This window comes from Lepisosteus oculatus, chromosome 7 (genome assembly GCF_040954835.1).
Source record: "Lepisosteus oculatus isolate fLepOcu1 chromosome 7, fLepOcu1.hap2, whole genome shotgun sequence".
In the NCBI taxonomy this organism is placed as follows: Eukaryota; Metazoa; Chordata; class Actinopteri; order Semionotiformes; family Lepisosteidae; genus Lepisosteus; species Lepisosteus oculatus.
Window position 1 is genome coordinate 33,681,263 of NC_090702.1, and position 24,458 is coordinate 33,705,720.

General features: G+C 40.6%; 1 protein-coding gene across 1 annotated transcript; it reads right to left on the minus strand.

Annotated features, from left to right (window-relative positions):
* Positions 1 to 3,397: 3,397 nt before the first annotated feature.
* Positions 3,398 to 24,249, minus strand: smo (smoothened, frizzled class receptor). The gene is made up of 12 exons (XM_006633459.3): positions 23,329 to 24,249; positions 17,492 to 17,697; positions 16,841 to 17,050; positions 16,040 to 16,212; positions 12,922 to 13,141; positions 12,151 to 12,274; positions 11,838 to 11,930; positions 11,279 to 11,387; positions 10,260 to 10,445; positions 9,683 to 9,831; positions 7,701 to 7,835; positions 3,398 to 6,922 (listed from the first exon to the last, which is right to left on the minus strand). The coding sequence occupies exons 1-12, from the start codon at positions 23,588 to 23,590 to the stop codon at positions 6,327 to 6,329; spliced, it is 2,463 nt and encodes an 820-aa protein (XP_006633522.2). The 5' UTR covers positions 23,591 to 24,249; the 3' UTR covers positions 3,398 to 6,326.
* Between the last annotated feature and the right edge of the window lie 209 nt (positions 24,250 to 24,458).

Consider the following 24,458-nt stretch of genomic DNA (forward strand, 5'->3'; position numbering starts at 1 on the left):
ATAGTGCTCACTAATGGGTCATAAACGATCTCATGGCGCTTTTCCTGAAAGTGGGAGTTATTAACAACAGTGTTCGGGATAAATCACGCTTGAATAATTTGGCCTACATAACGGTGTACCTTTATTCAGCTGGTGCATCAATCTCCCCATGTGTAGTCACACTGCAGGTACAGAAAAAGTGTCGCCCGTATGGACACTACAGTTCACTAGTGGAGGAAGTGGATCTCCTATATGTAAAGTGCTCTAGGGCCCCTTTCGATGAAAAAATATGTAAAATGCAAGCAATTATTATTATGAGATATTTAAATAGAAAATTCTTTATTTAACTAAAGAATGTGGAGAAACAGGTAAACTAATGGGCAGTATGCTGCCACTTATTGCTGGTGTCCCGGGTTCAATTCAAGACTGGGGTGCTATCTTGAGTTTGCATGTTCTCCCCAAGTTTGCATGGTTTTCCTTTGGGTACCCTGGTTTCCTCCCACAGTCCAAAGACATAGTGGTAGCTTACTCGGCTTCTGAAAAAAAGTGGTCCTGGAGTGTGTGTCTTTGTCTCTGTGTCCGTGTGTGCCTGTAGCGGAGCTAGTGCGGTGACGTTAGCGCCTTCACTGCGTGTAACAGGGACCTCAGGTGGCTGGGCTGACGGAGGTCTCCTTTAGCTCACGCGGTTGGTGCCCCGTTGCGTTTTGCCGGAGACCCGCATTCGCGACTTAGGTGTGCGGGAAGGAACGGGCGGCGGGCGGAACCGTGATGATCACATGCCCTGTGATGGACTGGCATCCCGTCCAGGGTGTACCCTGCCTGGAACTGGCTCCAGCTCTTGCACAACCTGGAATAGGATGAAGTGAAGAAACTCAGAATAATGTGTGCAGCACACGCTCATCACTTTCATCTCTCCAGAACAGTGTGGAAAAGTTTCATGATGACTTTAATAGGTGGTTTAAGCAGCTAATTCTCTGATCACTGATGAATGGTTGACTTGATTGTGGGTTGACATTAGACTATATTCCTAAGCCTGATTATCCAGTCTATTCATTCTTTAATACCCCACACTGTAGCAGTAATTTTAATCATTGTTCAGGGAATACAATAAATACAAGACTATTTTAACCCTTCCCTCTGTGATGAATTCTTACGTATCTGGCCTTTCATTCAAGACAGAAAATTGACAACTGTTAAAATTCAACTTCAATGTGGAGCAGGTCTTCAGGATTTGTTCTGAATTGTTAGAATTTGTTACCCTGGCACCCTTTCATTCCTGTAGCTTATTGAGTCCTCTGAAGACACAATATTTATGGTCTATTTTCATGGACTGTTGTAACCCTTACCTGACAAATATGTTTACATGACATTCTCTTTTCAAGATGTTTCTAGAAAGCTAGGACCACATTTTGAGCATATATCACTCTGCAACTCACAACTGACAACCCACTGAAGCTCAGCAGGTGTGAGCCTGGTCAGTACCTGGATGGAAGACCTCCTGGGAAAACTTAAGTTGCTGCTGGAAGTGGTTAGTGGAACCAGCAGGGGGTGCTCACGCTGTGGTCTGTGTGGATCATAATGCCCCAGTATGGTGATGGGGACACCTACTGTAATAAGGCACTGTACTTCAGATGAGATGTAAAACCGAGGTCCTGACTCTCTGTGGTCATTAAAAATCCCAGGGCACTTCTTGAAAAGAGTAGGGGTGTAACCCTGGCATCCTGGCCAAATTTCCCATTGGCTTTTACCAGTCATGGACTCCTAATCATCCACCATCTAATGAAGATGGCTTCATCACTATGTTCTCCTCCCCACAAATAGCTGGTGTGTGATGAGAGTACTGGTGCTCTTCGGCTGCTGTCAGGTCACCAAGGTGGATGAGGCACATTGGTAGTGGTGGAGGGGAGTCCCCATTACCTGTAAAGTGCTATATACTGTAAGTGTAAGGATTTTTTTTCTTCATAGGGGGAACCTATGGAAAGATGTCTCAAAGCACGTACCCACATTTTTTATTCCCTTGTCTCTGGAAATGTACTACTTCAGAGCAATAATGCCTTTAGGGAAAATTCTGAAGATATTTACAAATTAAAGTCTGGCCACAAGTACGAAGCTGATTTTGTGTGCAAAAAGTTTGTAACGTAACCCACTTGTATCAGCATAAAATTACATTAGAGGGAAAAGGGTGAGCCTCAGTGAAAATGCTGAACTAAGGGAAAACTAATTTAATTAATCTGATGTCAAATAGGAACATCTGTGTCTGATGCTTCTTATTACATTTCTCCAGTATAGACTGAATCTGACAAAACTGTCTCTTTATCCAAATGATTTATTCCAGGAAAGTAAATAACATTATTAGTCCAACTAACAAATACATAAAGTTTCCAAAGCTTGTTTTACCTTTACGTTCAATAAATGGTGGTATTTCCAACAAACAAGGCTGCTTCTCCTCCCTTTTTTATAGCCCTCAGGAAATGAAAATTTTGAGTGTTATTACCCAGCTAATTATCAGTTTACTGTAGGTATCAGTCGGCTGCAAAATCACTTCAGAATTTTTCTGTTCTTCATTAATACAAACTTAAAAGAAAATCACCTCTGCTCTGGGTATTTCAAAAGATGGTGAAAAGCTGCCATCTCACTCAGAAATACAGTTGATTAAGCAATTGTCTTCGACAGCTATTTTCAGAACAATCTGTTTCAATCCAAAAAACCTTAAATCCTCAAATTCAAGACCCTTAAAATGTTTTGTTGTCCTAATAGAAAATACTTTAGAAATTATCTGAAATGAAAATACCAGCATCCTGCAGTTTTCAATGACCCTAAAGGGCTATTCCTGACTTCATTGAACCATTACTTTTCTAATCCGAGCTCAACTGGTGCAACGTTTTAAACACTGAAGATTTAAAGCTGACTGAGACAGGCTGTGAGCATCAGTAACGTCTCAAAGGAGCCAGATGTCACTCCTGAAGATCATGATACCTGACAGCTGGACGCCTCTGTGTTTAAACGTGTGCTCCCATTCAGCAGCAGTGTGAGGTAGCCAGAACAGTGCCATGAACCAGGACTTTGTGGGATAGCATCTCTATAGGCAGATACCCAAGACAATTGAGCCTAAACACAGAGTCACACTACGAAGCTGCCCAAGATGTCGGTGACTGAAGACTTTGTGTTAATATTTGAGTTCCAAGATGAGAACAAGAGTACTACTGATCTCTATTGCATTGTCTGGGTCATACTCTTGGTACTTTGCCAGCATGTAACAGTGACCTCTAAGACCATCTGGATTGTAGCTCTCCAGGATAAGCAATGAGCTATGTGTTCTAGTTAGAACACTTATTCTAGTTCCATAAGTGCAACACTTTATTCTTCTATGGCTGCAGCTTAATTTTACTGTTTAATAGAAAAAAACAGCAGTGCAAACTAAATTTGGGGATTTTATTTACACATACAAAAATACAACTGATTGATAGCTTTTAAACAATGCTGTGAATTAAAAAAATCATCTTTAAAAAGATTAATAGAAGACAAAGACTTTAGTAAGAGCAGCAGGTAAGAAACAGATTTGATGTCTCATTTTACATTCTTGAGTAATTGACAGCTTTTATGCTCTCCATATCACTTCAAATCAACACTTTTTACCAGCATACTAAACAGAACAAAAGGCTTGTACTCACGATGGGGATGATAATTTAAGAAACACCGACATTGCATGATTGAATTGTTCCAATCATGCGTGATTGAACTGTTCCTAGAGCAGCTATACTCTTAGCAGTTATATTTCCAATTAAATTTCATGGTTCCTGAATTGTGGACCCAAACTGCCCATCCCATAGACCTGTTTAAGCTCCAACCCCTCTACCCCTCTTCACCTCTGTAGGGTGTCTTTTTTCCAAATACATTATGTACATGTATGAAAAAATGGTTTGTATATAGAAACAGTTCCTTAGGATCCCAAGACAAAATATGACCCCAATTCAATCAGGACAAAGCAGACGACTTGGGGTTTTCTATTTCCAGAAAGACAAATTGCTTGTGCTAATGGTCTAGGATTGTTCACTTCATATGAACTAAAATTGGCTGTAGGACCAGTGGGAAATTTGAGTATAATAATAGCAAGCTTAGCAGACAGACCTACAGTGAAATCATGTGTGGAAACTCCTGATATATACAGTTAACATACTGCAAGGTCCATTAGAGATTTACTTTGAAGTCTTTATGAGAGATGGAACCTGTTAATTAATGACTAATAGATATAATTTGGGTGAAAAATCACTAATAATTTAAAGAAAAATGGGGTGACAAAACATGAAACCCAAAATATGTGATTTCCCATCACCTTAGGTACTACTGGATGATACCAATGTGTGGCAAACTTTAGATTTTGTAGTGTCATAGAAGTACAACAGTTTTCTTTTATATAAAATGCAGAGTAATCTGTTTTAATGCCCCAGTGCTTTTCCACCTGCAGTAACTAAATGAATTACGGCATCAACCTAACACCAGAAAGCTGTTTAACATGGTGATGGTCATGGCACCAGGCAGGCCTGAGAGGGTCAAGGGACATCTGGGATGATTTAGAAGTGCCCAGTTTGGGACAATTAGAAAAATCTTAGTGAACATGGGGATGACACTTGCATGTTAACCACCACTGTGCAGTCCCCAATCTAAGTGTTAGGAAATCAAATACATAACCCACCTTTTTAAATCATCAGTTGAACTACTCTACAGCAATGCACATTTTAGTGATTTTTAAAAATAAACTAGTCACCAAAGTGGACAATACCCATTACCATGCTGGTACTCTGTGAGTTGCAAAACAGTAAAGCCGTATAAGACTCTCTCTTGTTTTCACAAAAACAAAAGGCTAAAGGTGATTATCAAACTGGATTAACCTAGCGAGGTTAATCATCCCAGCTGAAATGAAAACGTAAGTGTTCAAAATGCTCACAGCTGTGCGCTTTCACAGAAGTAGAAAGCATTTTGTCAAAAACACTACCACAACCAAACATAGCTTAAATAACACTATTAGAGTGATGCTGATGTAAACTAGCTGACTATACAATAATTAAAAGCACAGGTGCACATGCGCTAACATACAAAAATAACCCTTTCTCTATCAAATGATACAGATAGAACATTTATATTATACAACATGAAATGGATTACACTGCAAGTTTAAAAACAAATACAAGTCTAAGAGCTGCTGTGCCTCAGTCTTCATTGAGCTCTCAACAAGAGTTAATCTCTCTCCTCTTCCATGGTTGTTATATGATCATTAATGTGGCCTGGCATCAGGCAACTGCCATCACAAAAAAACACAGCTGCATCTCCTGCAGCTCCAGGAAGACCACACACACAGCGGTACCACGAGCAGTAGCTTTTGAGAAAATGAAATGACCTTGTATTTGTCAGGCATGTTGTCATTGAGCACACACGAGGAAACCAGCAGGATGGTTTTTTATCTCCTGTCCTATATTGTTCTTCAGAGGCATTTGGTGTATTTACCGAATCAGCTCCACGAGTGTCAGACAGTTCCGGAGAATTCAAAGTCTGACACCAAGAACACCAAAAATAACGAATTAAAAAAGACACCAATTACGTGCGTGATTATCATCAATTGAAACATCTAAATTAAGATCTAATAAATCTAAACAGAACTCCCCTTCCTGGCTTTTAAAATAAATTGATTTTAAATGTTTTAAAATTGATTATAATCTTTATCGACGTTCTTAAAACAGAACCTTTTTCTTCTTCACTGCACAAAATATAAGAGGCACCATTCTTCAGTCTGCACAATCAAACCGGTAAAAGAACAGCAAAATGGTGTGTGCTATCCAGGGGAAGACAGTTTAGGACATGGTTCCTATTAAACTGTACAAAGTTTCAAGTTGACGTACTCAAAGCAAATTTGGATGACGATGATAATAAAGTCCCTCTAAACCTTAGTTATCTAGCCATGTCAAAAAAATTGAACAGATCATCGTCAGAGGAAAGGGCACCACAGCAGCCTTGCTCCTGTTCATATTGCAGAGACCTCAAGTCTGCAATGAGATCCATTTTTGTGAGTTAATACAAATCTACGACTGTATACAACAGTTTGCGGAAAAGCTAGAGGAAACACTTCTGTATATTCTCAACCTCCTGTCCATGTACGGGACAAGGGGCATATTGTTTTTGGTGTTCAGAACAGGTTTCCTGTGGCTATTTTCCCTTTTTATACAAACTAGAAGACACTGATAACCAGTCATCTGAGAGTATAATGATTTACCCTTCTTCGTGGGCCCATAGGGCATAAGTTTTATCCAGCACTTCTTGCTTTCAAGCTGTACAACAATAGTTAAGTTTTTCTGTCAGAAGTCTGAGTCTGCATCCATTAGTTCTGCATCCATGAGGTTAGTCCTGGAGTGGATGGGAGCCAGGTCTGCCCTCCTGCCCGGAGTTCTTGGCGCGCAGGAAACGGCCCCGGAGCCCATTGGGATGGGCCCCACCTCCCCAGTGGAATGGCGGAGCACTCCGTTGCCCTGCCTCGGAGGGAGGCGGAGGAGACCGCTCCTGGCAAAGCCAGGGTCGTCCTGTGGCCCGGGGCCGGCGATGAGGCTGAGAGCGGCGTGCCGGCGGTACTCCGCGGAGGAGGCAGGGTATCTCTCACGGTAAGGTGGAGGAGGCGCAGAGGGCCTGAACTCGGGGAAGGAGCCGGGCAGGAGCTCCTCGTGGTGCTGCTCTCGCCTGTTGGCCACCAGGCTCCTATGTCCGTGGAGCTTGGGGAGGCGGGGGACCGCGCTAGAGGCGTGTTCAGGGTGGTACCCCACGTCGTAAATCTCCTCCATCGGCCCCAGGGGGCGCACCTCTTTCTTCCTCCTCCTCCTCTTCTTCTTCTTTTTGTGCAGCTCTGGGGGAATCTCAGCCTCCACTATCCAGAGCTGGTTTTTGTTGTCATCGGGGGGTACTGTACAAAAGACAGCAGGGGCGTTAGTTACAGGACGGGTTCCTCAGACACACTGCTCCGCCAGGGTATCAGGGGAGCCGTCTCTCCCTGTGGGGAACGAGCAATAGTCCAAGGGAGAGGAAAGCCTACAGTACTACACCTTACTCATAAAATACTTAGATTCTCAACTTTAAACCTTAAAGAAAGGTTAGGAAAATCTAACCTTAAGCATTCTTAAGAAGCTTCAACTGCACCATTTGTCCCCAGATCACAAGAGGAAGATTTATTTAGAAGGGTTATTGGTGACTCTAATGGTGTCCAGCCCAACATAGAATCTAGAAATTCATTTTATGATCTTTTATGATCAGCCCTGAGAGCAGAGACACCCAAAGCAAGGCCCAGGGTGGCTATTCAATCCCTAATGCCTTGATGAAGGTCTCTTTTAAAGTGGGGTAATTATAAAGGGTGATGTATCTAGCTTAAGCATTCATCAGCCTTTAATGAGCCATGTCATGAAAGCTCTGGCAGTTTCACCCAGGATAACCTTGTCAATCTCAATGGAGTCTATGCAAATACTCTGGGTATTCCTGCATACATAGACATCATCCAAAAGTAACTTCTGAGATTTCTTACACAGGCATTAAAACAGAAATAAAATATGTTTGCCGCATTAAAATGGTTTTAGGCTTTTCTTTCGTTTTTTTTCTTCTCTAAAAACTGCACTGGAGCAACGAGCTCTGAAAGTCCTCCAGTAGGCACGTTTCATCAGGCCTGTCCAGAGTACCACACGCTCTCTGACCTGGTGTGCCCGTGGGGGTTACGGAGATGTCCTGAGGCAGGATGGCGCCTCTCCTGGCCACCATTTTGGTAACATGCTGGGCCCAGGCGGAAGACATGTCTACTGATGGCTCATTTAAGTCAAAGTTAATACCAGCTGGGGACACAAAAGAATAAAAAAATCAGCATGCTTTTTGTCTTATTCCAAGTTTGTAGCTTTTACTTGCATCTACTGTTGGTGATTGGATTTGGTGGTTATGAATCTGTGGCTGTTATGCCTTTAATTTTAGCAAGCTATCATAAATATTTCACAAACATATTTAAAAGATATGAACGTGGAGGGCATTTTACAAAATATAACTTGATTTTGTATAGTACTTGTGAAAACTGTCTGGAATGTAAGGTATAACAGTCACTTTTTTTTTTAATCAGAAGTGAATAATATGACCTGACTTTCAGTAATTGAATAATTAAAATGTCTAACCAGGTGATAAAGCATGCTATGTGAGTCTTGATGTGCAGGAGTTCATGGCCTCATGAAAGTATGTTTTCATGCTGAACATTGGTTCCTTAAATTCCTAGGAAGCTGAGGAGCTGTTAAAGCAAATTCTATTCCATTCCACACAGGTATATAAATGTTATTTCCTGTCCTCAGATGTACACCCAGAGCTCAAGCCACATAATCTCTCTTCTGCAAGCTCTCTCTTTGACTCTCCTTGATCTCTCCTCATCAACAACCAATGACTGGAACCTGGAGGGTTTCCCCTGTGTCTGAACACACAGTTATCCTAAACCCAATGGCACAAAACGTCACCTGAGCAAATTGGTAAGATCAAACCTTTGCATTTAATTCATACAGTTAGAAAAATGTTTAGAACAGTTTTAACTATAACTCACACAAAAATGCTGTTTTGGTTCTACAGCATGCTTCTGTTCACTGTGTGGACAATACTTCTATGCACAAGCATATTAAACTGTTTGTTACTGAAGTCCAAACTCTGCTGCACTCCATACTACATTACATAGGAATGTCTCATTGGTAAAGGGTCTAAAAATAAAAGTGAGAACTCTTAGAGACAGTGGCCCTGTGGTTCTACTATGAAAGAGCTGCTTCACCAGGTTCTCGCTCGTAATCCAAGATCCCTTGATGGCTATTCTGATAATACACACTACTCAGAGCTTATTCTCATACTTAGGGTCCTCTGAGGCTCTATTAATAACCCAGGAGCCACAGGAGGTGCAGATATCAATACCTGTACCGTATCATAGCTGTCCCACAAGACAAGGTGCTCATGCTATTTTTTAATTGTCAGGCAGCCTTCAACTATTTTCAGTTCTGCGCTTAATAAAATCACCTTGATGCACATGACCCAGATGTTCCTGACCCACTCCACTCTTTCCCTCAAACATCCAAACCAAGTCTTCCTGTGCTTTTCTCTATTTTGAGTACTTCATCATAATACCTGTCAGGGAATCTATAGGTAGAATAGAAGGATCCTTATGCATAACCGTGAATCCCACAGAACGCGGGAGTAGCACAGGAACAATCCAAAAGACGAAATCCAGGGGCTAAGTCGATTAGGGAGGCAAAGAGTCCCCCGGTAACGAGAGAAATCCAAAAGACAATCCAAAAACGAAATCCAAAAGGCGTGGTCAAAAGGCAGGAGCAAAGATTTGGTACCAGGAGATCAATCAAAAGGCTTAGAAACACACACAGGAGAATACTACAAGAGGCTTCTCAAAAGTGAGCATGGGTAGGTGTGTGAGATGAGTTTAAATACTGAAAGGAAAGGGATGTGGTTGGATAATTGGTTCAGGAGTGAGAATTTGTGGAATCTAGTTCATGTGGGAATGTGATGGGTTCAATTAGGAATGAGATTGTGAAACAGTGGTTTTGGGCATGTAACGCCATTTGCAAGGGCCGGGCTGAAGACAAGGTAACGGAAAGCCTGAAGAAGAGAGTTGTGCTCCTCAGGTGCCAGCGGGAACTGCGGCAACTCTTACCCACAGGGCCGTCATGAGACACTGTGTGCATGCTGAAGGACAGCTCCTTCTCGGGGTTCTGTAGCAGCTCCTTGCGTTTGGAGAAGGCCTTGGCGATCATTTTGCTTTTCTTAATCCTCTTGGGCTCGTCGTCGCTCCGACCAATGATCCTTCAGCACAGAAAACAGCAGTTGAAGACAACACTCACTGCAGCAGCAAACATTTAACATTTGCAGTTTGTTTTAACTTAAATTTTACACGGACTGCTCTTTAGGAACATTACAAATGAGTACAATAAGTATAATGCCAAATACTTGGGTCAAATAATTTTCCACAAAACCTATTAAACTGCATAATATTAACTTAAATATACTATATATTTTGGATTATTTTGTCCTGTTTTTATTGTTTCTACAATGAAGGGATTTATGGTGTTTTTTCAAGTTGCAAATAATGTTGTAACCAGAGCCAAGTGTTAAACAAGAACAGTGAAACACGAAGTGAGGTGTCGAGAAATCAATAAGGCCAAGGAGAGAAGACTGGAAAAGATCACAAGAGGTGGCTGCCAGCCAAGTGTGGTGAAGACACTGTGGGTTACCTGCACCAGGTACGCTTCCAGATGAGCACTGTGGCCTTGGTCCACACCCAGGTGCTCATGGAGATGCCCGTGCCAAACATGGCAAAGAGGTTGATCTTCTCCACTAGCAGACTTGGCCTGTTCTTGATGGCACATTCTGGAATAGGCTTATTAGTCTGGACAGCGATTGTCACATTTGCTTCACACCTGGAAAGGGAGGGAAAACACCGAAAATATTATTCCTTTCATTGAATACAATCGAGATCTACCCTGCTTCAGTACTCACTCTTTGCTCCCCACCCAAAAAAAAAAGTGTGAGAAAAAAAAATGTTGAGTTTATATTCTCAATTGTGAGAGCTAATTGGCACATATGGTACAATTTGAAAGCATCTTTGGAAGACAGATTGTGGTGGTTCTACATTCTTGTCTGTCTGCTTGTTTCAGGAACATTTAGAAGGGAAAATAAAGCAGAATAGGCAAGGCTGAGTGCATTGAAATTATTTGCTTCAAAGGAAGTAATTTTCACTTTCTATGATGCTAATTTTGTTGGAGAAAAGCAGATGTCCAAACCCCTGTGAAATAGGAAGCATAGGTTTCAGGGTACTTTTCCCCTGTGAGCAGGGAATATGTTTTTCATCTTCCCTGACTGAATGAAAAGGAGCTTTTCTCAACAGGAGCTTGAAAAAGTGGAAAAAAACTCACAATAAGGCTTATTGAGGGAGTGAGATTTAGATGGCTGTCAAAACCAGAATTCAGTCCCACTAGAACTCAAGGGATTTTTCGGCAACCAGCCTTTTAGCACAAAATAAATAAACAGCTGAATAAATTGAGCCGCATGAATAGTTCCATAAGCATGTACTATGGTGGTTTTTGAATTGCATGATTAGTGTTGCTATAGCAACATTTTCTGGTGAGACAGGCGACTCCAAAAGTTAAAGGACTGCATGAAAGGCAAAAGTGCTTATATGAAACCTGATTTTTTTTATTACAACTGAAACGCCTTAATTAATTCTGAACTTAAGAGCTGAAAGAAAACTCACAAGACATATTCTCTGAAACTCCGCTCCCATTCCTCCTGGTTGAAGAAGTCATAGAAATGGCAGCCAAATGTTATAAAAACAAAACCAAAGGCAAGGAATCCAAATATACCTGATGAGACAAAAACAGAACTTAAGTACAGACCAAGTAGCTGCTGCAGCATCACAAAAAATTTGACCTGCACTAGATCTGCAGACTTCAGACTTTCTCTGGCTGTGATTGATGTTCTACAGTAATTCACATTTCAAGACTTTGCATCAATGTGAGATGAAGATGAATTGCCACCCAACAGCTTGCTTGTCCTGAGCCAAATTACACTGTAACATTTTTTTTCCTGGCAAGAGGAGAGTATAATTAATGCTGAATGGAAATATCCTGTAGAGAATGAATAAATGTTAAGTTACTCATTCCAAGACATCTGAATTAATCTCTGTGCATCAGATTAAAATAAACATACTCACATAAACATATTCAACACATGCAGTCCAGCATTTAAATCTACTAACTCCTCCATTTATAAGGTGTTTGCTAGAGGTGACACCAATGAGAAGAAGTGCTTACCCAGCCTGACCATGGTCTCATTGATTTTGCTGGCTGCCTTTTCACTCAGAAGTCCTGGGTGGTTACTCTTGATCGAGAACAGTGTCATCACACCTTGAAAGAGGATGATCAGTTACATAAATCAAAGGACTCAGAGCTGCTGCAAAAAGAGTCTTGCCTAGTGTTTCTGCACTGGGGTGCCTGATAATTAAAATGTACCTATCTTTTTAAGTACCTATTTTTAAAAAAACGTGAAACGCACCAACTGTAATCTGCAAGACTTGAGTCAGTTTCCCAATAATGATGTTTAGCAAAATGTCACATTGAAACTCACCTCGTATGAGAAAGTAGCCGCCAATAAGGAGGACAAGGCCTATAGGTGCCAAGACAAACCCAGCTCTGTAGCGGTAGTTCTTGTAGCCGACAAAACAGATTCCACTGACTGAGTCTCCATCCACCTGCACACACAGAAAGGCATCTGAAGCACAGCTACAGTCCATAACTGACTCGGTCTCTTGACTGTCTCTTAAACTCTTGGATTTACATCGGGTACTTTATGGATATTATAACATGTATCTTTAGCCAAGCCAACGGTCAATCATCCCAAGCTCTATTCAAAACCCCTAGGGACTTGCTTTTCCACTGCCTCAATCTTTGTGAGGAACACCCACTTCTGGAGTGTTGGTTTTCAGGAGATGCTTAAAACTCACAAGCTTCTTAACCTGCCTGAGATTTACTGAAATCGCTGTTTGCTATTATCTCGGTGCTTGCATGTTTCTCAGTCTTTAAGTGTGAAGCACTTATAGTCCAAGGAAATCTGACACAAAAAAATCATCTACACTGTTACGCCTCAACAGCGCCATCAGAAATGACCCTTTCGCCGCAGAAAGGGATTGCCTTTACCAGTGAACTGTACCGGAGGGCAGGATGAGACAATGAGAAGTTGTGAGGTGAGGATTTTTTTTTAAATAAAATATGAGGAAAAGTCACAGTGATAACAAGGTTGAATGTAGATCTTAAACATTACGAAGCCAAATGGCCAACATTACACACAAGAAAGACACACTAGCTGAATTTCATGGATCTCAAAAAGCAAAGTCGATACCTGTGCAATGGCTAATATGGCCACAGTGAGCACAAAAGGGATGGACCATGTGATCAGGTGGAAGTAGGAGGTTTTGCCGGTGAGGGGCTGGTAAGTGGTGCCCAGCGCTTTGAAGGAGGTGTGCCAGGCGTAGGTGAGCATGACGAACCAGATGACCCCTGACATCAGGGAGTAGTACACGATCACAAAGATGATCACACATGACAGCGTCTCTGTGGAACTGAGAGCAAACAGGCAGGTTCACACTCCGCGGCCAGAGAAGAATGTTACAGCACCAACAGCTCGACACAACAATGTAAGGATGTCTGTAAGGGAAAGGAGCACATTGAATGGAAAGTAATGAAATTATTCCAGAGTTTGTTTTTCACTGTTGATTTTGAAATTTCCATTGGGTTGACAGTGGCAATGCCTTTTGATGATTTTTAACCACCCTTGAAACCCCTATAGCCTTTTGCCTAAAGCTACAGAATCATAGGAGATACATTTACCAACTCTGACACTTTCTTTTACATCATTCTGTACAACAATACCCACACAGCCAAGAAACTCCCTCCTTAGCAATATGTCTGTTGGTTGTCTATTCTCACTTCCATTTTTTACTCAGCTGTACATAAAGAAAGAGTCTCTTATGGAGAGATTAAATACAATACTTAATCAATCTGGCACGACACTGACATCACACTGACTGGCTGAAGGAAGTGAACCTTCTTAGTGTCGAGCAAAGACGACTGCAAGGGGATCAGATCCTTATTATAAGTAAAAATCCTCAAAGTTGCTGAAAAAGGCAACACAGAAAATGTCTTCCGAAATGAACAATGAAACACAAACCAGAGGACACACATGGGCCACTATGGGGTAGTACATTTTAAAACTGAGAGCAGGGGGCACTTCTTTATCAACAGGGTTATGAGCGTATGGCACAAACTACGAAGCCATGTTGATAAAACTGATACCCTGGCGTCTTTCAGGAAACAACTGGAATTGATCCTTGGATTAACTAACTGCTAATTACTAACGACCAAACAACCTAGATAAGCCGAAGGACCTCTTCTCTGTTACAAGATTCTCATGTTTTTATGGCACGTTAAAGTAATGTAATAATTTGTGAACACCTTCATATAAATGACTGAGAGTGTTAACTAAAGGATGTGAATGTAAAAGAACTAATTGAAGTGCAACATGCCGATGTGAAGGTACAGTTGCGATGTGCTAAAAAATTACATTTGATTTTTCTTTAAAAAGATCTCTAAGCTCTAGTTTCTACCAGGCACTCCAGTTTTCTCACCCAGTCCAACAACATGCTGTCTGAGTTAATCTATGTCTCTGACTTTTTCCCTGACGTGTATGTGTGTGTATAAGCTCCTATACCTGCTTGTCTGCAAACTCACTTAGCCTAGATGAAGACGTGGAGCTGTCAGACTGCCAAGGAAAGGAGCTTTGAGCTTTTTGTAGACAGAAAAGACTGCATTTAATTCAGGATCCAGTAAGATTAGTACTCCAAAAACAACAATCATGCCCACTACTTTCCTAAAAAAAGAAACAAAGCTTACCAATTAATTCTGCTTTGTGCCAGGGCGTACACTAGAGCACAAAACTCCTTGGTTTACATTTTAATCAAAGAGCACAGGACTGCACTCTCATCTTTTCTGTCCTTAAAGCCAAAACCACTGTTCACTACAGTTATATGCATATATATATTTATAGTTTTGTTTTCTGTTTCAAATGATTTCACAGTGCTTTACACACAAGAGGGGATGCACTTCACCCGCCACCAAAGTGTAGCTCCCACTGGAGTGACATCCAGAAGCCCCGTAACACCGCAGATCACATAGAGAAGGGGGAAATTTAAAGAAGGCCACAAGGCGCAGTCCCAGATTAGAATTCAGCCAGGATTCCAGGGCAAACACTACTACTCTTACAAGCAGTGCCATCTTTAACGACCTTGGATTGATATCACATCTGAAGGGTGATACATGACACAGCAGTGTTCCAGCAGGGTGACCTCGAACCCTTGTTTTGAAAATTGTGGTCCAGAACAAAGAGTGCCACCTTCCCCTACACCTGAACTACTTATAGCCGCAACCTTATTTTCTTTAGTACTGACCAGGCGCAATCTTTCTTAGCATCTGGGATGTGATGAGATCAGGGTACATGGTGGTAACTTTAAAGTGAACATAGTAAAGTTTAAAAATGGGTATTCTTCTCAACATTATTGACTTTTATGTTTTTTACACAGTGAAGCTCTTGCATTAATTAATAAAGAATTGTGTGACAACAATTAAATATATAAGCCTCAGACCTGGAAAGTCACCAGTGCCTTTCAAGTGATTAGAAAATGGGGTATAGATTTTATCATGACGGAACAAATCTGCTGACTTCTGTTCATGAAGGCGTGTGTTTTTATTTCCCTGTACCTATCAATCTTCAGTTAACTTTCACATTTCTTTTCCTTGGCTGCAAAGCAAGACCAACCCGCCAGTGCAATATTAAAGAAACGATATTGATGCAGATATTTTGCCTGACAGGAGACGAGAAATGCATGCTATCAGTTTCAAAATTCACCTCTAACGCAAACAATGGATTTTAAGATACATTGAAATAACCTTAAATAATTGTATTTTGTAATATATTTCAGAAGAACTATGAATGTACTTGGTTGATTACTTAAAATAAATATAAAAGGTATGACAATGATCTTTCTGGTTTATAACAAAAAGGATACAACCAGAACATCTGTCATGGAAAAAAATAAGGATATAAATCACAATTACTGGTTTTCTCTCTTTAAATTTTCCATCACAAAATGTAGCTGAATTTAGTTATTGGTCATTTTTGGAATCTTATTGCTAAGTATTTGTTTTGGGAAGACTTGTTATTATTCAATTGAATCTTTGTTTCAGTGGCCAATGAATAAAACCTGAGGTGAGAAGACCCCACTAGCACATCAGAATGAGAAAGAATAAATCAAACATCCCAGGACGTCAGGTACTGTCAGGCCTGAAGGGCCCTTTGAGCAGATCAAAATGATAAAGAAAGACAGCAGAAGTTTGAAGAATAATATTATAAATAAAACAATATAGCACCTCCAATGCCTAGGACTCAGATGTACAACACTTACGTCGGCTCCCCAAGTCTCATAGTGTCATCACTTTTACACACGATCTCCTTGCGGGCTCCATCCATAAACTGTGCCAGCCAGCCAATGCTGCCTATGAAGAAACAGGCATTGACGTAGAACAGAATCACAGCAGGATAGCGGTTCGAGTTCTTCCAGTCAGCTACGAAGGTGGCCTGATGGAAGAAAAGAGGGACTGAATGAGAAACAGCACAGAAGGGCACACAGTATTTGTGGCTAAGCTGTGTTTCATAACCAGTTCACACTGTCAGATGCCAGTATCTAATATATTTGGAGTTCTATCAAGAACATCATCTCTTTTAAATTACTCGTGATGGTAGATGTCTAAGAGTACTCTTACAATCTTTATCTTGCCCGGATTGTTTAATGTTCCTACTCCACCTAGTGGGGTATTTGTTTTTTGTCCAGAAGGAAGAGCGCCACCTTCTGGTACACGTGCACTGGGTGAAACCTGCCTCGTTTCACCCTGAACTACCAATACGGGTGTCTTGCTTTTATGAAAAAATTAAAAATAAGTCTCCCGCTGGGGAATTCTTTTGGAAAGTACCGTGGCAGAACGAAGCTCGCAGATTATAAATTAGATGGAAATCTACCAAAGCAATTCTGGAACAATTGAATCATCTAAATTAAGCTTGAGTTTTCAGACTCCGTCTGATTATTGCGTCAGATTCATTGCTGAACTTATGCCTTCCACTGCTGTTTTTACCATCAAGCACCCCGGGATGCCCTGCTTGGAGAGAGCCTCCCGAAAGCAGCTCTGCCGCTGAGGGGCACACCACTCACCAGAGTGAAGAAGGTGCAGAACAGCGTGATGGAGCCGAAGACGGCGATGTAGACGTGCATGTCGCTGTGCTCCTCATCGGTGAACAGCGGATTATTGCACTGGATGCCACAGCCCTCCACATCTTCGTACCAGCTGGCTGGGTTGTCCGTCTTCACCAGCGGGGACTCGCAGTGCCCAGAGGTGTTGAATTTGATCTTCTGAACTTCATTCTGCCGGGACGAACCAGAGCAGCTCTCCGTTAGCCACAAACCACACATCTGGCTACCACCTCCCGTATTTCCGTTAGCCTCTGAACGTCTAGAGCCCATTCAAACCACCTGGAGACCGTGATGGCGTACAGCATGTCTATCTGTTAAAAGTTATAAGAGGAGGAAAGGCTCATCTGAACCCCTGAGCAAAGATGAGCTCTGGGGTAACATCCATCTCTCCAAACATCAATTGGAGATACAAATATGCCCAGCTAGGAACATCCAGAGCACAACACCAAACGTTTAACGTTTTCACCGCCAAGGAGACCAGATACATTTAAAAAACAAGCAAAATACTAAGCTATAGTTAAACAGAACTCTGCAACGGTATTGATGACCCTGCCTAAAATATTACAATATTACAGCTCATGGACACTGAAATGACAAATCCACACACTCCACCTGGCAGCCCACAGGGAACCTGTCGATGGTGCACTTGAGGAAATCCGGCCAGCCCCTCTCCCGCTCCACTATGGCACAGGGGCTCCTGGTAGCCTGGCACAGGCTCTGGCTCGGCAGCTCCACCTTCCCATTGTCACACTTGGGCATGTACACTGCACACAGCAGGGGCTGGATCACCGCCCAGCACCGGGGGGCGTTCCGCAGACCTGGCGCAGGGAGGGAGAGATGGGAAAGTCACGCACCACCGCTGCACACAAGACGAGCACACAGACTGCCGCCGAAAGTCCGGCGGGAGAAAAGGACGGATCGCCAAACAGGCGCCCAGTGATAACACTGCCCCACTTAAAACTGTTCACACGTTTTCCAAAACACACATCTCTGCTTTTCACCTGTTCTGTCCTGAAAAACAAATAAAAACGGGAACGAACAAGGCCATACTCCTGTATCAATGCTCACAGCTTTCAAAAAAGGATACTAGACAATTGTCAGTTTTTTAACAGTGGTTTTCTGCCTCATTGTTCAGCTCAGGCAAGACCAATGGTGTCAAATCTTGTTCATATTGCCCTGGAATTACTAGAAAAGTAATTCCTAAAACCTGTGGTGAGCAGAGCAAACCCAGTGATATACATGTTTAATAATGCTTACAGGTTCCATATTGAAAATATTGGTTCTACTATACAACTGACCAGGACCAGAACTTTCTAACTTTAATTCATAGAAACCCTATAAACTGATGTCTCTTTAAACTTCATACACTAATTTCTATTTGAGAACTAGTACCTTCTATGTGGGGGGAAGGATTATTATTACACCAATATCTGTTTCAATGACTGCTATTATCAAAAGAGAATTTTCAAATGTGTTCATATATATGTAATAACTATATAGGTGATAAGACAACATTATTGCCATACAAAAAAGCATTTTTGAGTGCACTGATTGGAGGATGGATGATATAAAATGCCTTCTATTTTAGAAGAATGCAAAACCAGTAATGTTCTAATTCAAAACCAGTAAAGCATTATAATTATAACTCACCTAGAGTGAGCATCTGCTTGAATGCTCATTACACTGTTTCATTGAGATGAAAGGATTTTCTTTTAAACCACACCCAGGAACATCAAGAGTTAATCCTGATCTGCATCTACAAAACACTTGCAAGCATTCAAATGTGGACTCTATCAAAATCCCATTTGGGAAGTGCATTTATACAGGGATCCGGAGGTACTTTCCATATCTCTGAAGCAGTTTAGAAGTTATTTTGCCTTCAGCTTTTGTCTCACGCCTTAGTTTTCCAAAACAAACTATAAACACAGTTTTGTCTCAGTTTTAGATGCACTTCCAGAACGTTTGCATGTTTTCTCAGATAAGTTTATTTCACTGTGGATTCTGAAGAGGTACTTCATTGGCTTTGTGGAGGATCAGAACCCCTCATACTGTACTTATCTCTGTTCAAGACTAAAGGGGTTTCAGAGCAGCAAATTGTACATACTATTCCAGAAGAAATCTTGTACATTTTGCAATATTAATATTTCACAAATGATACCAAAATCAAAATCAGTACTAGGCACGAAGAAACAATTAAATAAGCTAAAGACAAAATCATAACTGCAGACCAACATGACTCACGTATTATCAAAGTTAAATATATGAGAAAGGAAATAGGAGCCAAAAGGGTCTGAACACAAGAGAAATTAAACTCAAAGATGTGTCACTTTACATAGTATTGTTCTATTGGCAGAGTTAAACCAGTGTTGAATTTTCCTAAAGAAATGCACTTTTTTAGGATCAACGGTGACACCTGAACTAAATAGCACCAGTGGAAATTCAATTCAATTTAAGAAACGGAACCAACTCGCCTTCATTATTACTAATGTCCCACACGGTAAAAAGCTGAAAAGGAGCTGCTGCTTACAATGACGTATACAACTTTTTTAGCTACACAGTATATCACTACGGAAAAAAAATAATGTCATATAATAATAAATGTCATATAATAATTAAATCATAATAAATAATAATAATTAAATTATATACATGTAATATAAAAACTAAATGTCATATAATAATAGCGCTAGTAATACGCAAAATGTTGTGATGCATTTATGATAGCCCATCCCTATTAATATGCTTGGATAGATGTTTACAAGCAAATTTCGAAAACATTTTTTTTTGTAAGGATCGTAAACGAGTCATTTTCCACCCCCATAATGATGACTGGCAGGGTGGTCGGATGTATTTTATTTCCAAGGTAACTATTGGTTAATAAACTAGCATGGCAAAGAGAAAGGTAACGGCCTCACAGAAATATTGAGTGGAACAAGTAATAGGTTTATTCCATGCTGAAAAAAAGAAGAAAGAGAACACAACGTTTCGGCCGTGGAGCCGAAACGTTGTGTTCTCTTTCTTCTTTTTTTCAGCATGGAATAAACCTATTACTTGTTCCTTTGCAGCCTACGCATGCTGACGCAGCTACCCACCTGAAATATTGAGTGGATATGCATGAGTACTTTGAGAAAATAACGAGAGTACTTAGTAAGTTGCAACCTCAGCATATAATACCTAGACAATCATTATCACTTTGATAATTGATCATTATCATGATCAATAAAATAACCAACACGTCTGATGGATATTCACCTTAAATATAATCATCTGTTAAATTGAAAGCGAACACAACAAGTAAAAAACAAGATTGCATCTTGCACTACAGAACCGTAATTCTGCTCCTACTGATACCAATTGCAAAATTAGTATGTACTGTATTTGTCTTTCATTAATTCGGTCTTTTTTTTTACTTTCCGGATAAACATAACGCATATATTTCATCGCTTTATGTTATGGGGTTAAAGTTTTATTTATTCAAAAATATTATTGTTGATATTAGACTAGATATTAGACTTATTAAACTTCAAAGTTTAAGTTACTGAACTGCAAGTGTGATTAATGAATGTGGTTTATTGAATAAGGTTAAAACTATCAAAAAGCTACGCAGTTTGTAATTTTGAAAATGTTTTAACCTTGAATGCTTTAGTAGGTGAAAGAGGTTTCAATGCAGATTTTAAAAATATTTTAACTTTTATTTTAAAACATAGGTGTATATGTACTTTTGTACATTTAGTATCCAGTACCAGACGTACCATGGAAGCCATTGGATAACCAAGCAATGCTTACCACGGCACCACTGTGCCACACAAGCATAAAAGCATGCTTTCCTTAATATAGATTATTTCACATTACATCACTGAACATGGCGTGAAAGGCAATCTGCAGAAGTAACGGACGTGTGTACTACATTTTCATGAACTACATAACTGGTGTAGGATTTGTTTTACAAATACTAATATATTGATACACTACTGAAAACCAGATACAGGTCTTTTGGAAATAATGTTAAAGTAGGTGTATTTACATTTACTCACCAAGTTGAGACCTGGCGAGACCAATTGCCATTCATTCAACTCGGTGACGCTCACCTGTCCACGATCTTCTCGGTCTTTGAAGGTGACTTTGGAGTCGATCATGAACAGCCCGAGTTGAATGAAAGATAATTGGCCGGTGTGACCAGTGGGTGTCACTGAACAGAGGTGAATATAATCGTGAAAATTGATCCCCTGTTTACAGTACATATGGTTATAAAGGGACAGAGGAGCTAGAAGACCAGAAGATAGACAGAGAACACATTACACAAGTACTTGCATTTTTGTAGAAACACAATCGTGAAGCTTCACCAATTTACAATGGGATTACATCAGTCCAGTTGGTCGAGTTTATGAAACCAGTCCAACTATTTATGAATCTACCGTTAGCACAACACACCAAAGCGGTCTGGATTTCTTGGTCTGTCTTAATGCCAAAATCCCTTGAACTGCCGATCTAGATTTTACAGAAACGGTACAATCCACACAAAGCCTGGTCTCAGGGATTTGCCGTCATAATACAAACGCAGGTTACTGCAAAAGAATTAAAAAATATTAAGATGTGCATTTTGACGGAGTACCTTCTAGGTAGCAAAACAATAATTCGTTAAAAATAAAAAAATATAAACGGGATTTTCATGAAGGTATTTTTTAAGAAACACACAGTGGGAGAGATGGGTTGAATCTTATGCAATACATCTCTATAAAATTAGATAAGGAGCTGATATGTATCCAGTATCTGAATTAATGTCTGATTCCCACATTTTACCATCTACTGCATTTAGTCTACAATCCTATAAAAGACGCAGAGACTGTCGAGCATCTTTGTAAAATAAAAGTTATTTTTTGTCCTTAACCGAAAAAGTAGCAACATCTGTGACTTTAAATCTCTATTCATTGCGCTGGCTACCGCTACAAGTTTCTTCTCAAATCAGAAGACTGTTAACGACGCCATGACGCCCACGCAACTTAGTTTAGAACACGCATGACCCTAGAAATAATGGAAGCACGTTTTTTAACCATTTCCATTTCGGAGTATACTGACAATGGCAACGACGTATTTCGAAATAACCGTTGACAACTTGCTGATGAGCGTTGTTTTGACTTAGTGGGTTAATGAGAAATGTTCAACTATATAACCGTGTGATTCAACCTTCACTGGCTATACAAATAAAGATTTTATCTGGTAATATGGAAGCCACTTATGAGTTCGTGGGTCACAGTGATTCAAAAACGCGCAGTGTAGGTTCATTAGCCCGAAACGGGTTTAACGCGGCGCCACAGCAAGTGCGTGTACTTGCTGAAAGGGATTCCAACGCAGTGACGCCACTCCTCAAACTCCAGTTTATAAATACTGTACTGTATAAGGATGGATGAAATCCACGCATGTGAATCATTATCTGTCCCACACACGTCGATGTAGAGACACTTCTGCCGCAACTGTTCAAGCAACACACATTCTGTGTTTTCAGAGTTGCCTGCGAACTCTGTAACAACGACGGGAACACGGCAGTTATGTTGTTACGAATTATTACTAATTTATTTGGTTGATGCTCTAATTCAAAACATTTCACTTTAGCGCCCAATTCTACAGCTGTGCGGTTTACTGGAACTACCGGAGTAGGATCCCTTGGTTAGACGTAAATCAACAAGTGCCCTGCTTGGATTTTACTTGGCATCTTTCCCTTTCTTCATCACTATTATCACCTGTTAGATTTCTCGGACCGGAGCCCTTTGAACTGATGATCAATTAATTTTGCACAAGTGATCAAATGCGACAGCGATCTCAATCCAGTGCATTTTTAAGCAATAAGTTTTAAAAAATAATTGTAACCAATCTGTTAGAAGTGTATGCGAGTATCAAAGTGGGCAAATTGATTTTTTTCTTCAATCCAATATGTTTGACAGCGGTGCAAAGCGCAGTATTCTGGAGAATCTGGCCCACTCATCCAGCAGTTTCAGAAGATACGGCTCTGAAATGTGTACAGATATTCTTCCGCACAATACCACCTCCCTTGACAAAGCCCATTGACAGCATCAGTTACTTGAAAGCAACATGATGACGAGCGTTAGTGAGTCTCTGCAGTGCAGGTACACTTAGCAGTATCCATTGCAACAACGAAAGTTGTAAAAGTTTGCCCATTATTAATTGACTTGGGGTTTATTGAATATAAAGCGTAACAAGTGGGGCGTCCATGGGGAAATGCGCCTTTATTAGTATTTTATAATAATAAGTAGCAATTTACATTAATGTAATTGGTCAAGAATTGTCCATCAAACCGCACTTTTTAAGAACGACTTGTCGACTTTAAGATTCACCCACAAAATAAGCAGGTGGGCGTTTTTTTTTTAAAAGGTAAAGGTACTTCATCCTGAGTGAATCCACTTCTCAAACATAAAGGTAAACGCATCCCTTACCGGACCATAAGGCTAGTTTCTCCAGGGCTTCTTCTTGAGAGCTCGAGTCCTCTGCCAGAATCACAGAAGTGTAACTGTACGGCAATGGCGAGCCCAGGCATGTGTTGTACTTTAGAGCTTCACAGGTTGATGTTTTCTTACAGTAATCGTTAAATCCGGTGTCATTTTTCTGTGCTGTTCCCAAATGGGACAGCAAGAAGTAGGCACCCCAAACCCAAAGCATCCCAAATCTTTCAACAAAGGAATATCCTCGGGAAGACATCTTGAAAAGAGAAGCCGAGCAAGGTCCGTGTATCCGCGATAATCAAGACTTTCCCTTTTGCAGTAGCTTTCAATTCCTTGAAAATCGCAAGAAATAAAAGTTAAAACGATAACAGGGTTGTTTAATTAATCCAGAGAAATGCATTTTAAATGGCCATTGACGTAAATTCCGATTTTCTTACAGCTTCGTCTCACTTTCTATTAGTTCTAAGCCAGTCTTCATCATTTCTTATCAGTCTTCTTTTTTACCTCCAGATTCTCTTTATAAACGAGTTCAGGGTTTAGTACAAAACCCGGAGGAAAAACTTCGAGTTCTGATTTTGTTTCCGCAAACCATTTCACGGCGTTTCACACACATACAGGGGATATTCACCATCCCCCAACTTTTTGGGAAAGAAAAAAAACTTTTGACATGAAAAAAAAAACCCTGAAACAGTGTAATCTGATCCCGTAGACGGTTCAGCTCCTTCCTCCCGTCTTGTGAGCCGCTTAAGTTTTTTTTTTACATTTTGTTGCGACAATTATCCATCTAGTTTGAAAACTTCGGGGAGCCCTACGTTACTCTTGTGATAGCGGTGAAAGTTTGGCCTTTGTTTTTTCCTCTCGAGGCAGTGTCTGATTCCCTTTTTTTCCCTTCGTCTCTGGAATGCACATGGAGGAGCCACAGAAACAAAAAACCCTCCCCATCCCCCTTCATGGGGCAGGAATGTGCTATAGGGATACCAAAAACAATCACCGCTTTAACATGAATGACAAGCGTTTGTTTGTCCATACGCATTTTCCCGATTTATTTCTGTTTTCATTATTTTGCAGCTTTCTTTTAAAATAATGCTATTTATCTATTTATAGTATATCTGTTCTTTTTGTGG

What these genes read in the sequence shown, in the direction of transcription:
- smo (XM_006633459.3), bottom strand. Translation starts at nt 23,590, where the DNA reads ATGTCTTCCCGAGGATATTCCTTTGTTGAAAGATTTGGGATGCTTTGG. An exon ending in GGTTCCCTGTGGGCTGCCAG is followed by an intron (nt 17,051 to 17,491) that starts GTGGAGTGTGTG and finishes TCGTCCCGGCAG; the next exon opens with AATGAAGTTCAGAAGATCAA. An exon ending in AACCCCCACGGGCACACCAG is followed by an intron (nt 6,923 to 7,700) that starts GTCAGAGAGCGT and finishes TCTTTTGTACAG; the next exon opens with TACCCCCCGATGACAACAAA.